This window comes from Lipophrys pholis, assembly GCF_963383615.2.
Source record: "Lipophrys pholis genome assembly, chromosome: 10".
Taxonomy (NCBI): Eukaryota; Metazoa; Chordata; class Actinopteri; order Blenniiformes; family Blenniidae; genus Lipophrys; species Lipophrys pholis.
In genome coordinates, this window is record NC_137640.1 from 12,211,080 (window position 1) to 12,226,327 (window position 15,248).

At 41.1% G+C, this 15,248-nt stretch overlaps 1 protein-coding gene across 1 annotated transcript in view; it reads left to right on the plus strand.

Moving 5' to 3' along the window:
- The window catches only part of sema6bb (sema domain, transmembrane domain (TM), and cytoplasmic domain, (semaphorin) 6Bb), a 135,420-nt gene that overhangs the window by 53,977 nt on the left and 66,195 nt on the right, over positions 1 to 15,248 (plus strand). Inside the window, exons 2-3 of the mRNA XM_080473026.1 lie at positions 7,037 to 7,164; positions 8,468 to 8,582. Of these exons, the coding sequence (XP_080329152.1) occupies positions 7,056 to 7,164; positions 8,468 to 8,582 (224 nt within the window). The 5' untranslated portion in view covers positions 7,037 to 7,055. The remainder of the gene's footprint in view (positions 1 to 7,036; positions 7,165 to 8,467; positions 8,583 to 15,248) is intronic.

Here is a 15,248-nt window from a genome sequence, read left to right on the forward strand (position 1 = left end):
ATGTGTGTGATGTTATTGAGGCTCCAGGATTTTATGGTGATGCAAATTTCGAGTAAACAGACCTCGGGTCACTTAAGTCACAAGCGAAGGGGCGAAATCGTGTGCGAGTTGTGCTGGAGTAGAGGGAATTCCTACATCATTTTTACATTAGGCCAGAGAGAGAGGGAAGACTGCGGTTTGGCTTAAACTGAAGACACAGTGCCCAGATGAGTGTGTACATATGTGTTGTATCCTGTTGTGCACACGTGTGTGTGTGTGTAAAGTATAAAGTAGATGAACTTGTGCATTTTTGCCTCTGCTGTATGTAACAGAGTTAGGAAGAAGGCGAAATGTCTGGGGTTAGAAGAGCAGAATGAAATTGGCTGCAGAGGAAGAAGTTCTCATCCTGCCATGAATCTGAATAAAAACAAAAAAATGCTGAACTTATTTAGTTAGTTTATAAGTTCCCTCTGCCTTAAATTACTAGCTGAACATGTGTTACACACGAAAGCAAGTCCATAGTAGAGTTTTATTTTTATGCGTCACTCGCTGTGACGACCTGGTAGATTTGATTCTGGTGGACACCTGACCGAGCCACTCAAACATCAGGGGGAGGCGGTGGTCACTTCGTAATCGTACCAGGGGATGAAAAGCCAGCCACAGGTGCGCCGTGTTGTTTTTAACAAGCAGTCGGAATGCTTTAATATGCTGCAGATTTGGCATGGTTATGGGATAAGCAGGACGACCAGACCAAAGGGGAAGATGATAGCTGGGTGAAGCCAGTGGACACTTTAGACTGCATCCAACTACTGGTGTGTGAAAATGGTAACAACTGCCATTTTATTTAATATGTCTTGATTATATTTTGTTCTTAAAGTAAAGTTAGTAACTTTATAACAAATCAACAAGTTTGGTCTGAATAACGTCTTTCCAAATATTAGCTTTGTAAGCATAGAGTTGTCCTAATTAGGGTCATCTTGTTTTTAAAGCAATATAGTGGTTTTAGTGTATTACAGTCTTGCTTTTTCGCGGTGTCGCTCTTGAAGTCTTCTAGACCCGTTTGGTTTATTAGCAATTTCTGTGTTTTGGTTTTGCCTTTATTGAGTTGCAGAAAGGTTGTGACTCGTCCATTTCATTACGTCTCTATTTCATTTAACCACTCACTTTATGAGGTGGAGGTCTCGGCACTTTTCTGGATGGTGTTACTGAGAGGCAACATGTCCAATATGAACTGTGATGGTTAAACCGCTGACCTTCTTCTCACTTTCCCTCACTTGAAGAAAAAAAAAAAAAAAAAAAAAAGAAAAGAAAAAAAGAAAAGAAAGAAATCCTCACTTTAGATAAGTTGCAAACCAGGCGAGAACCGAGCCAGAAGGTTCTTCCCACTAGTCTACTCTTGGCTCACAGTGAAGATAAATCTGGCAATGCGAGTATTGGCTCTCTGCTTTTTCTCTCCTCTGTGTCTTTGTCTTTTAGTCTCTCTCATGCCGGACATTCTTTGGCTTCACTGTCTGTATTTCCGATTTGACTCCCCCGTTTCTGTTTGACTACCTCACTTGTTGATCTTTTACCTCTGCTTCTCTTCATTGCTCCTTCTGGTGCATTATTCTTTGTCTTTTTTTTTGTTTTGTTTTTAAATTTGGCCTTATTCTCTCTTCGTTCGACCACCACAGATCATTATTACTATTCTTGTCTTAAACCTTCACTCCCAGATTTCATTCTCGCATCCTTCTTTCGCTTCTGCCCTTGCATCCACGCCACATACAGCATCTTTAACTGTTGCTGACTGAAGGAGATCCAAACAGCAGCCGCCTAACACCTGTCATTGATTCTTCACACTCAATAAAGCAGCCTCTCCTCTCTCACTAATATAACAATTAGGCCAGTCTTGGGGAAATCTATGAGGTGAGAAAGTAGAACCATCATAAAATCCTCCACTGCTCACCTAATATCTTTTCCCATGTTCCTTATCGGGCTCATGTACCGAAGCTTGAAGGTCGACTTGGTGGAGCTTACCCTTGTGCCTGCGGCAAAGTACTATTTCTTTGAACATTAATTCCTCTTTAAAAAATATTAGGTGTTGTAAGGATCAGTGTTTTAGTTGCTGAGTGGGTCTCGCTCACAATAACAAAGGTTATTTAACCGTGGAAGCCTTCAGGTTAATGTTGTCTCCCCTGGAGTAATATCTACAGATCTTTTATCACAGTCCATTATTAGAACCCATAAATTGAATCAAAACAAAGTCTCCAGATGAACTCCATTGTGCACTACTGCCAATAAAGTTTCCACTACCTATAATATTGCTTCGGCCGCATTTACTACAGTTAAACCGGCACAGACATGGGAGAATATTTCCAATGAAGCACATGTCATAGATGTGTAGTATCTCTGCTCGTGTCTCATTTTCACAATAAATTGGTCAGGGAAAACTAAGAATGACAGCACTTCTGGAAACTTTTAACCTACATTAATTGATTAAATTGGCCACACGAGAGACACAAGAATCTGCAAGCCCAACACTGTCATATTGAATTATCTTCTCATCAAACAGAGAAGGCAATTATTTTCTCCAAACACGGTTACATTGTCATACAGTAGAAACAGAATATTGTTGATAATCTGGGATATAATTGATTTGAAGTTGGCAGTCTAACACTAGTGAGAGACGCAAAAAAGCTGGAAAAATTAACAATTTTCATTTGGAATCAGTGAAAAGTTGCAAACCCCTAAAACAAAGTTTAGAGATATTTTGGAAACTCTTTCACAAATTCGGTTCACAATTTTATTCCACAACTAAGAGAGATTAAAGAAAGCTACAGACATGGGTTGGTCATAATATAGATAAAAGCCTTTTCCAATGCATCACAAAGCAGTTGTCAGTCCAAGTAGTTAATATTGATATGTGAAGCTTTTATACGTGCAGCACTTGCAATGATTTAGTAAACATTAATTTTGGTGAACAGAAAATATATTTTGCCTTGGAAAATGGTGATAAAGGGATTTGAGTAGAAATAGATTATGTTTATATTCATTCCCTCTCTGCGCAGGCTTTTGGAAGCCGGGCGACCGGTGTGAAAAGAGATTATATTCTACACTGTTGCTTGAGTGCTGTGTTCTGATACCTCAGCATAATGCTCAACAAGCACCCTGTTAAATATTTTAATCATAAATACCCCAACCAGCAGCTCTGTGTCCCCATTAAAACTGCTCTATTTCATTACCATTTGTTCCATATCTAGGACATGCATAATCTTGGTTTTCCCTCAACCCTGAGTCCGATTCCTACAAATTTTTAGTACAAGCACCTCACGGCTGTGTAACAGAAACCCAGAGAATATACACACGATCAAGACTGGTGCCAGGGTAGAGCTAAAAAAGTCTTCATACTGATATGGTGAGGGCGGGACAATATAGAAAGAGAAAACAAGAGGCATGGTCAACCGAAATGAATGACAAAAGGATTTTACAGAATTTTCGGTGTCTTTATTTGATTAGATGTTCAATTTGCATACAAGGTCACAGTCTAGAACGGTCACTAAATCAACCATTCACACATTTCTTACAGCCTCCTTTTTTTTTGCCAGCGGACAGTTTCTTCCTCTTTTCTAAGCCACTGTAATTTGAACTGGAGTCTGTATCAGATTAGAATCAGTCTTCATTAAGGCTTTGCTTAAGACACTAGACATCATTGATTGTTTGATAAGTTGGCGACAGTCTGGATCATTCTGAGGTGACGTTGATGAGGTTCAGGGAGATATTGCAGTCTTCACACCAGACACCCTGCACAACCTTTCTTGGCAGCAAAGTGATCATTTACTGACCTAATTTAGGAAATGATCTGCCCAAATCCCCTGAATCAATTTGTTCTGGACTGGTTTACTTGGACAGGTTTGCAAGTGGAGCATGGTGATGGATTTAATGATCAGTAAATAAACAAAAGAGTATTTAGGTGTAAGAGACGTTATTCCTCTGGCTTAAGTTGTAGTTTTCAGTTTTCCCTCTTTTTTTATTTTTTTACGTCTGTATTAACTTTTCACTCAAACACGTCTTATGGCCTTGAATCTATCTGAGACAACACTGTAAGTAAAAGGCTTCTCCTGGGAAAGAAAATAACTATTTGCTTTTGACACTATGTCTTTTTTTTTGTCTTCTGCGACCTACAGCATGTACCACATTCAGTATGACATCTATTGCCATTTCTGCTTCAAACAATAGAGTGTTATCGCACCCTGAGGTTGAATATTTTGTGTCTGCGAGTGGCTGAATGTATATTTGAGTCGTTGTTTGGGTTGTTCAGGGATGATGGCAAACCACAGCACAACTTGCACCACGCAGCGGTGCCTCTGAATGGACTCCGTTAAAGCAATTTGTCATAATTACTGCGATGCTACGACTCAGGAGTAGTTTTACACACACACACGCACGCACGCACGCACGCACGCACGCACGCACGCACGCACGCACGCACGCACGCACGCACGCACGCACGCACGCACGCACGCACACACGCACACGCACACGCACACGCACACACACACAGACTTAATACTTGTGTATCCACTTATTCTGCTATCCCATGAAATCGTATAGCCCAGGGTGTCTAATTATACTAATCGAATGCGTACCGCCTGACTTTTATTCCTACATTATTAATAGTAGAAACAATAGAATCTGTGATCGGATACACAGACTTCTCCTTTCTTCTTTCTGTGTCTTACTATTTTTCACTAATCCCCAGCCCTTCACCCAATCACCCCCCACCCCTCCACCCCCCACCCACAATTCCACCCTGTGACCTCCTTTCCCTCCCTCTGACTCTTTCCCCTTCACCTCTACGATTTACAATTTTGCTTGTGGGTGTTGAGTAATTAGCATGCCTCCCACTTTTATTCTGATGTCAGTGCAGGGAATTTGAAAAATGTCCCATAAAGATTATGTATCCTGATAAGGTTATGTCTGAGACTCCATTAAAGAGATGGGCTACACAATGGCTGTTTGTGTCCTTTGGGGGAACAGAGGAAGCATGTGTGTGGGAAAGGCAGAAAATTACTGAAAAATAAAGGCCTTTTATTATATCGAAATTAAGACTGTACATTATACTGGTTTTTCTTTGTTGTTTCATTCTATCCTATTGTTAAACAGCCATATGAACATTGACAGCAACTACCTGTTCAATATTTTGACAATGATATTGCATAGTATCCCATTATAGTTGGGATTTTACAACAGTATTGTTAAGATGTGCACCTGTATGTAATTTCATTTTTATTTGAATTTTAGTTATTGTAGTTGACATTATGGTACAAACCAGATTAACAAGATGTACCCTGTTTACAAAAACACATTTTGCGGATCTCATAAGCCCATATTTCATTTCAATTGCAAATAAACAACATCTCAGATGCTGAAACTAAAACAGTTTAGCTTTAAATGGAAAATATTACCTCAATTTGGATGTGATGGCAGCACCATAGCTCAGAAAAATTGGAAAAGTAAGTGGCTTTCTCACTCCCCATACAATTACAGTTATTAAACCAACAGAAGATACCACAAAATGAGCTTTCCAGATCATCACTATCTGTTTTTATTTACATCTTTACATATTATTTTTTAAGTCACAGCTGCATATTGGGTTATGGCAGATTTTGTTGGTCTTATTTGCTTTTGCTTTATTGTAATATGCGTTATATCTAAATAAACAGTACATGAGTATAGGAAAAACACAATATAAACTTCAGTTGAAGAGAAAAACATAGTAGATAGTAACATCAACGGACAAATGATAAACACATCTGTTTGTTTTTTTTCATTATGGTACAGATGTTGCATCTATGACCACAGTCAAATGCAAAGACATTTTGCATAAAGAAATTCAACCTTGACTATTCAAATTTATGGTGTTGCAATTGTGCATGACTGTGAAAAAAAAAGAGTTTTGTGTTTGTAGTGGTGTGGACGGAAGGCCTCTCCACCACATTTCCAAAGCAAATCACCTGATGAGAGATCAGTGTGTGTGTGTGTGTGTGTGTGTGTGTGTGTGTGTGTGTGTGTGTGTGTGTGTGTGTGTGTGTGTGTGTGTGTGTGTGTGTGTGTGTGTGTGTGTGTGTGTGTGTGTGTGTGTGTGTGTGTGTGTGTGTGTGTAATTTCTTTCCTGGCAAGATTACTGCAGATGAGTCTGGGCTCCAGACAATAACAACTTCATAAAAAGTGTGTATAGGAAACAGATCGGACAGACAGAATCACACGTGTGCTCCGGCTGCGAGCGGAGAGTTGGTGTCCAGCCAGTCACACCAGCTGAGGTTTGTGGCTGAAGTCAATAACAGCAGTGAGAGCTATTCTCCCGTGAGCTCAGCTGAACTCTGGAGTCACTTTACAGATAGGTTCTGTGGGATAACTTCATTTGGGTATGATTTGTATTTCTGCGTGAATTACGTACATTCTGAACCTGCACGCTCCTCAGAATCATATGAAAGAAAATACCAACAAGTTTAGCTCAGCTGGCTGAGAGTCAGTTCATGTCACTGGGAAGCATTTAATTTGAGTACGTCAGTCTTTCTCGCCTTATCTCAGTCTCTTTCATATCCTGGACAAGGTTTGATGTTGAGAGTTTCGTTGAGCCTCAGAGAGACTCTGCGTCTATAGAGATTTTGTTTAATTCAAGCTGCCTATAGGACATACCTCTGTGTCCTCTGTGTTGCCCCACGATGTCATCATCTCTTCTGCTCTGATGTCTCTTTGTCACTGGTTTTAGTGTTAGAGTGATGCTGTGTTTGATGTGGTCATGCCACAGTTTTCTGGCTGCATTCAGAGCTGACTGGACACTTCTCCCGCAGTGGATGACTTAATCCCTCGCTCCAAGCAGCTATTTATCTCCCCTCACATCAGGGCAGAGAGACAACGATGCAGAGGGAATACAAAGAAAGACTTTTAGTGGGTGGGGAACTAGCCTGCCACTTACTTAGTTACCTAGTCTATGAATGACTGAAGTGAATGTGTCTGTCTGTTTAGAAACCGCAGCCACTTACGCCTTTTCTTTCTTTTTGATGTCTTTGTACAGACTGCACTGTCGTGTTGCTATGGCAGCTGTGGCCCATCCTTCCTTCTTCCTGCTGTGTTTGGTGCTCCGAACGGCAAGCCCGGCATTCCCAGAGGAACCAGGGCCCCTCAACTTCATCCCCACCGAAGGTAATGACATCTTGACTTTCTCACTCTATAGCCTCCTTTCTCCCTCGCATGCCTCCTACCCGGACCGTGATGTGTGAAGTGCTGGGTTACAGCCAAACATGCATAGTGGTGAAAAGGGAGGGGGGGAGCTGGAGGGGTCCAGGGTCATAGTGTGGGCTGTGAGAGGTCAGACAGGCTCTCACACGATGAGTGTTGACTGGTGTCCAGGTCAGGAGGTGTGGGGTCACGCACAGGCATCTGACCAGAGTGAAGAAAAGGGGGGGGTCTTACATTCATGACTTTCACACAAGCAGCTCAGATCCTCATGAGACGCACTCAGACTTTGCGTCTCCATATCAGCATTGCAGTCTCCAGCTCAGCTCAGGCCCTGATTGATTGTAGTTCAATAATATTGATAGATAGTTTCCCAGCAAGTCCAGAGCCCTCTACACGTATCCACATCAAAAGTAGAGGGTGGAGGTTGTCAGACTACTGAAAGCCACACGGGATCGGCTGCATCCCGCCTTGGCAGCTGTGGTATAAGTTATGAAAAATGGTTCACCTGACACATAGAATAACATAGAGGATCAGTTCGAAGAAGAGTGGATCCAGACAGTAAGACATTATATCATACAGAGCAGTAACTCCGAAGAAGTTAGAACCAAATAATAATGATGGAGAAGCAAGGAGCAAACATAAAATGAAAAAGAAATGCTCATCACGACATGTTGAAGTCAGAGAAAAATAGCCCTACATGGCAATTCATCGTATTTATATGTAGGTGTTATTTCTGCTTCTCTTGTCATTTTTTATTTCTATGTTTTGGCACATTTTTTTTACATCATGATCAAAAGTCACTGAAGAGTTTTCGTCCCTTTTATGTCAGATTTTTCTCCCTAAAGGTTTCTCTTCCTTGGCGCTCAGAATACCTTGTCCTCTGAAACACCCATTGTTTTGTTTTACCTCTCTTGATGTCGGTGCCTCTCCCACCGATTCATCTGAATCAATTGGCAGAACATGCATCACAAAACGTCACAAAAAAGCAGCGTGTATATTTCGATTCATCAAAAGTGTCTCGATCAATCCACAGACAAAAACATGCAAGCACAATGGCATGCAGGGGGTAGTTGGGAAGTCTTTCAATTTGAGACTACATTCTCCCTGCAATGTTGCAATATGCTTAATGTGGCAGACACCTTGAAAAAAAACCATCGCTGCAACTGGACTATCAAAACAAAGTACCACAAAAGCACTGTTGTGCCAACAGCTTTCATCAAGGATGAATGACATACTGTGTTTCTGTCTCTGTCTCTGTCACTGCCAGTGGTGAGACGATATCCAGTTTTTCTGGGCCGACCTCACAGGACATGGCTGAGACAAGAGCCTCTGCACATCCAGAGGATCCTCCAAGTCAACCGGACACTCTACATCGGAGCCAGGTAACGTGCACATATTTGCAATGTAAGTCTAGCATTTCAGACGAGACACACAAACAGCAAGTTGTAAAGGATGCAGCAAATACTGGGCCGGCAGTTTTGCAGGTTTACCGTTCATGGTGTGGTATTACATCATCTGTTTCTAAGAAAGGTTTTGTCAGTTTCACTAAGCATTGCTTTTGGTATTGCAGCATCCAAGCCTCCCTCTTAATACCAGTGATACCCCTCTTTCAGGTAAACTGCTCTGAGCACAGAAAGTAAACTCTTGTAAATGTGGAATAAAAGCAAAAACAAAGCCAGTAATGTTTCTCTTGGAAATAAAAAAACAACTCTTCAAAGCTGATATTCTACATCCTATAATACCTACTTGGACCGTTTGTAGTCTTCAAGGTAATACAGTGTCTCTTAAGTTTAGAGACGCTTATAAACGGAGGCTAAGCGATGAAAGGAGACTATAAACTAACTGATGACTGAGACAGCCAAATGTCAAAAGGTTAATTGTGGGCAAACCCTCCCTGTATAAAGCAGCTTTAAATCTTATATCATATTTTCCCACATGACAGTTAATTATGTAATTGAATACACAACCAATTTGCATTTCTAACTTTAAATTAAGAACATAACTCTTTCTCAAAATGTTGTGTCAAATGCATCGTTTAATCAGCTCTTCTCCCGTTCCTAAGGTTTTTTTGGGGCGTTGTTCCATGACAAAATCGGAGATGATAATATCAGACACCGTGAACTGATAAATTTATCACAGTGGTTTAGGAACTATCATTTTATAACGCAAACAAAGTACCTTGTAGTTGGCACAGTGCCATCAAAACAAGCAAGGAAGGGACATTCTGTGCCAGTCTTGTTCATAAATCCCTCACCAACTTAAGAAGTGAAACTAATGGGTGAAAAGTTATCACTGGAGGTACAGCTGGTAATTCTGATCTATCAGTGTTGGTCTTCACAAAATAATCGGCTCCTTTTTATCATTTCATTGGAATTAGGTAAGAAACGTGAGGTATTTCTCAGATTTTGTGGTGTCCAGATAAGATAAGTACAAACTTGCAAGTCAAGATCTTTTGTAGGTTTAGCAAATAGGAGATCAATGAATTCAAACCCCCACATAGCTTTGATATGGAGTGACTGAGACTCTGGCATCCTCAAAACATGGCTTCAAAAAAATCCCTACCATCGTTGACAAAATGTACTCACTGAAAAGAAAACACTACTAATCGTATCGCAACATCTGAATGTTCATATGAACAGCATTATACAAATATGTTAATTTACCATATGGTCAGGCATCTCGGCAAGTACAAATTTACAGCACTGATGAAGATTTTCAAGGAAATTAGAAACCATGTGTTTTGAATGAGAAACTGATCACTTTCAAATCTATCAAATGCATATAAATGTATTGTACGTATCGAGTTTTATTTTCAGGTGAACTCAATGTCTTTTATGCAATTTTAACTATAGTTTGGCAGTCAAACAAAAGTAAGCTGAGTATTAAAAATATGAACAGATAAGAAATAAAAAAAATGAAGTTTTCTGCTGTTCATTTTAGCACCACTTAGTGAAAGTACCCTCCATTTGCAAGTTGTTGACGTTTCTCTTTTTGTTGTTCATCTCTCTCATTTTCATTATTATTCTACTGTACGGAGATACATTTAGGAATAAATGAATTAAAAGTAACAAACTAAATCCAACACTGTATAAAGCTCTGCAGACTGACGCAGCTGTTTTACATTATTCTCACAGTCATGTGGAAAAAATAAGGCCTGCAAGGGTGCATGCAACCTTTAAACATTACAACCTCTGGAGTTAAGACCATGTCATAAATTTATTACAAGCTTGTCAAATATTTCATAAACTGTCGAGACTAGATAGCTGGTAAAAAAAAAAAAAAAAGGGCTTATATTATATTGAATTCTTAACTGCAGAGACTCATTACATGTTTTGTTATTGAACATATTGAAGCATCTGGGCAGATATTTGCGCGGACAAATGTCAACTCAAGCCGAGTCGAACAGATTCTAGTTTGGTCTGCATGTGGTGATGGTCTCCATATGTGTGTCAGTCTGGTGAATGTGCTGATCCAGGACAGACAGTAGCCTTGGTGGTCAGGAGCCGGTGAAGGAGGTTCACCCTCTGCTCCCTGTAGTCATTCAGGAGCCGCGTTCATACTGACTGAGCTAACATAAAACATTGCATGTCGAGATTTACGGCGCGTGTTGCCCAAAAATTAATTTAGCTTGAAACATGCTTAGAAAAAAAAAAAGAGGAAGAGACACAGTTAGTCCCCACATATGGCGTTAGTTATTTGCCGTAGTCTAAAAGAACCCCGAAGTAGTTTTCAATAAGAGACGCCACTATGGTCCAGGAAATGACCCCGCCTCTGGCCTCCAGCTGCTCCAGCCTTACTACTGAGACTCGGTAGTAAATATATCAAACCGTGCACCGTGGTTCCAGCCGTACCGTCTGCTCTGAGAGGCTCCATAAGTACACACATGCACACAGCTCGATAATAAAACTGCCTCCAGACAAGTAGAGCTACTGTAGTTTGAACGTCTGCTTTAAAATATAACCAGAATCAAGAAACACACACACACACACACAAAAAATAGAAAAACATTTGAATTTACAGCTGCAAGAATTTTTACCGAGTCGGAGAAGTAATCTGATACAAATGTCTCAGCCAACCGGATGATAATCAAATATGAGTCCTGCAGTTAGGAACAACGGAAGAGGGGAGGGAGGCTGATGACTGCACGAGAGACACTGAGAGAAAGTTTCAAGACTATATTTATTCTGGGCGGCTAATAGTGTTTGTGGCTTCTTGTCAGCTGGGTACGTGATAGGTCTTAAAAGAAAATGATCCACGTTGAAATGCATGTGTGAGCCACAGACAATCTAGCGGGGAGACTGGATTTTTAAAACGCACAAGATATAAATATGTACCTGTGGTGGCAGGTATGACTGCCAAAAGCTCCCAGAGAGAGCACGGCCCGATAAGACGCCACACTCATCCCCAAATCCTGTCACCATTAGCATAGCTGCTCCTCAGACTGCAAGCACTGCTAAATCCCTGCCCCAAGCACCCGCTGAGAGCAGCAACCTGTCTCCGTCCTCTCTCCATCCTTTCTGAACGAAAGTAGACTACACGTTTGGCTGGTGACAGGTGCCGTAAGCCCATTGCCGTGCAAAGCCCCATTTCAATGCCGTTTAGGTGAGCAGCTGTGCATCCTGTGGTCCTCAGCCCTCAGTCGCATCGGAAACGGCTAATCCCCACAAATACGAACCAACCGCAGTGTGTTGACCGTGTTGACCGATATGAGAGAAAGGGAGATGCCAAGTTTGGAAAAGCGTGTCCTTTTGTACTAGCCTTTGAAATTTGCTTGATTGTTTTTTTGGGTGAAAAGTCTGATTCACCATTTTCCAAATTAATTTATTTGGACCTTTTTCAGTTACTCATTTTTTTAAAATTAGCTTTTAATTTGACCTCAGAGGCCAATGGACTTCTTGCAGTGGTCACAGTCAGGTCAAATAGCTCATGGCAGACAGGCAGAATGAAGATCAGAAATGGCAAAGTTCTTGAGAGGTACAGCTGCCAGTCTTGCTGAGGTCGGCAGATAAAGCTCAATGTGCTGTCCAAGTGTAAAGAGACACCAGCATGGACAACCACATGGAAGCATACTTACACATGCTCCTAACACTAATTTAACACATCCTAGAAATGTAAAAATATCTGTGTTATTACACTAGGTGAAAAATAGAAGAAAAAAAATCTCTGAAAAAAACAAAAATCAGTTTTCAGTGTGTTTCAAGAACAACCTCTCGCACTTTGAAAATGATTGTGCGTGGACTCCATCGCTCTCCTTCTTGGTCCAATAGCCCTCACACAGCCTGGAGGCGTGTTTGGGTTCATTGTCCTGTTGAAAAGTAAATGATGGTCCAACTGCTAAATTGGTAAAAATTGCTAAAACCAAAAACCTCACATTTGGACTCATCAGACCAGAGGACAGATTTCCACTGGTCTAAAGTCCATTCCTTGTGTTAGTCGGCACAAACAAAATGCCTTCTGCCAGTTGCTTTTCCTTAGCAGTAGTTTCCTAGCAGATATTTGACCATAAAGGCCTGAGTCACACCATCTCCTCTGGACAGTTGATGTAAAGATGTGTCTCCTACTAGAACTCAGCGTGGCGATGAGCTGGGCTCTAAGCTGAGGTTCTGTTAACATGATTTCTCAGGCCGGTGACTCAGATGAACTTATCCTCAGCAGCAGAGGCGATTCTTGGTCTTCCTTTCCTGGAGCGGTCCTCATGTGAGCCAGTTTCACTTGAGCTTGATGGCTTTTGCAACTGCATTTAGGGACACATTAAATTTATTTTTGTTTTTTTTTCTATACTGACTGACCTTCAGTTCTTTAAGTAATGGTGGACTGTGGTTTCTCTTTAGTGAGCTGATTGGTTCTTGCCAAAACAGGAATTCTCCCAGTTGTCAAATACGGCTGTCAGCTGTGTACCAACCTGAGTTCTGTACAACACAACTGATGGTCCAAACCCCATTAGGAAGGCAAGAAATTCCACAAATGAACCCTGACAAGGCACAGCTGTGAAGTAGAAACTGTTTCAGGTGACGACCTCATGAAGCTCATTGAGAGAAGGCAGAGGGATTGCAGCTCTGTCAAGAAAGTAAAGGGTGGCTACATCGAGGAATCTAAAGTATAAAATATTGTTTGACTTATTTAAAACGTTTTTGTTTACTACATAAGTTCATATGTGTTTATTCATAGTTTTGATACCTTCAGTAAGAATCTGCAATGCAAAAAGTCAAGAAAAGAAAGAAAAAACATTGAATAAGAAGGTGTGTCCAAACTTTTTGTATCATTGTTTTTATTTTTTCAATATCGCCTCATATTTTCTTTTAAAGGTCAGAGAGGCTTAGTGATGTTCTCCCAAGACCACAGGCAGGTTGCAAGATAAAGAGTTGGTCAACTGAAAGTAATGAGTAAACCTTGAGTGTTAAGAGGTCTTGATCTTGAGTTTGTTGTTATTTTGTAAGCCAGAAGGAGAAAGTTCATCGGCTGGTCAAGTGAGAAAACTAGGAAATGCTGACTATTTCTCCAGAGCCCGTGTTGAGGCATCAGGGTGCAGGCACGTGCACATTATATGCAAAGACAAGGTCAGACAAAGCAAACACAACACTTATTTATGTAGTTTTTGGAAGAATTGCAATCCAGTCATTTGATGCAATCCATGGCTCTACACATGTCCTGAGGTATGAAGAATGTAATCTTCACACAGTTTACATTTCGTCCATTTTTAATGCACCCTTAATCCTAACCTTCCACCACATGCACTACGCATTAAATTAACTTACACACATCCAAACAAACAAAAACACGCGGGCCACAGAGAAGCAGCAGCATAAATAATTCCCCCTCCTCTGCGCTATCAGAGCCAACAGTATTTGCTGCCAGGCCCTCTGTTGCTATATTCATTATGTTAATGCTGAGACAACGCTGAAGAAGGCAGGATGAGATTACCCCTCACACTCCAGCCCACTCCACTGTTTTAAGAATCCTTAAACTTTGACCTGTTCAGCGGGCGTGTACCTCGAATGTGTTTGGTGATTTTGCACTTCTCCACCACTTAGCCATTTTCCTGGCCTGCGCGGCTGAGTGAGGGCAGGGATCTTCTAACACAGCAAGAGGAAGTCAAGATTAATTATTCATTCAGCAGAGGAGTAACCTGATGGCACTTGGCCTACCTGTGCTCTCATCAAGCGCACGTTCTTGCAGCTTTCTCTCCCTCTCAGTAATATCTGACATAAATGCAGCAGTAAACACACCCACTCAAGTGGGGTGAGAACTCAACCTTGCACACACTTGCACACGGGGGTTCGCACAGTATACCCCCTTCATTTGCCAAAGGAAAAATGTGAAACAAAAACTGAGCATGCAGCAAAGATGGGAGACCGAGCTAGATCAGAGACGTGATCGATAATGCAGCACTTCCATGGCAATAGCAGATTTACAGATTAGTCTGTGTGGCCCTTAGCTTAGATGAGGCCCGGACTTCAGATCCATCCCAGCAGATACCAAGGCCTTGATCAATATGCAGGCGTCAGCTGTTAGCCGCCTATCTCAGCTCTCATTCAGTAGGCATTTTTCACGGCAGCGTCCAAGGTTACTGTGGAATTATCAGCAGATTAAGAGAGCGAGAAAGCTCCGTTTGGAATATCATGAATACATGCATGATACTAGGTTTTTGAACCACATGTAGGAGGGGGTGTGCAAGCATCAATGTAAACGCTTGATTGAATCATCCATTAATTTAATTTCATGCTTTTGAGTAAGAATGATAAGCCAAAAGCTGGGGCCGAGCAGAAAATCTAATGCAGCAACTCAAGTTTAATGAGTGAAAGCAAAAGGCAAAGTGTGGAAATAGGAGACATACATTAGATAGTCGGGTACTATTTCTCGTGGGACTATGGGACAAATTGAAAACATTGTGAAGCTAATCTCTGCCCGTGTGATCAAGTTTAAGTGAATAAATATGTAGAGTGTGTATGTATTATACAGCTGTAAATATTGCAAGATTATGGTAAAGAGTTATTTAGACTTGAAGCTGCACAGATTCTCTTATGGAAGATATTTCATTCTCAAAGTAC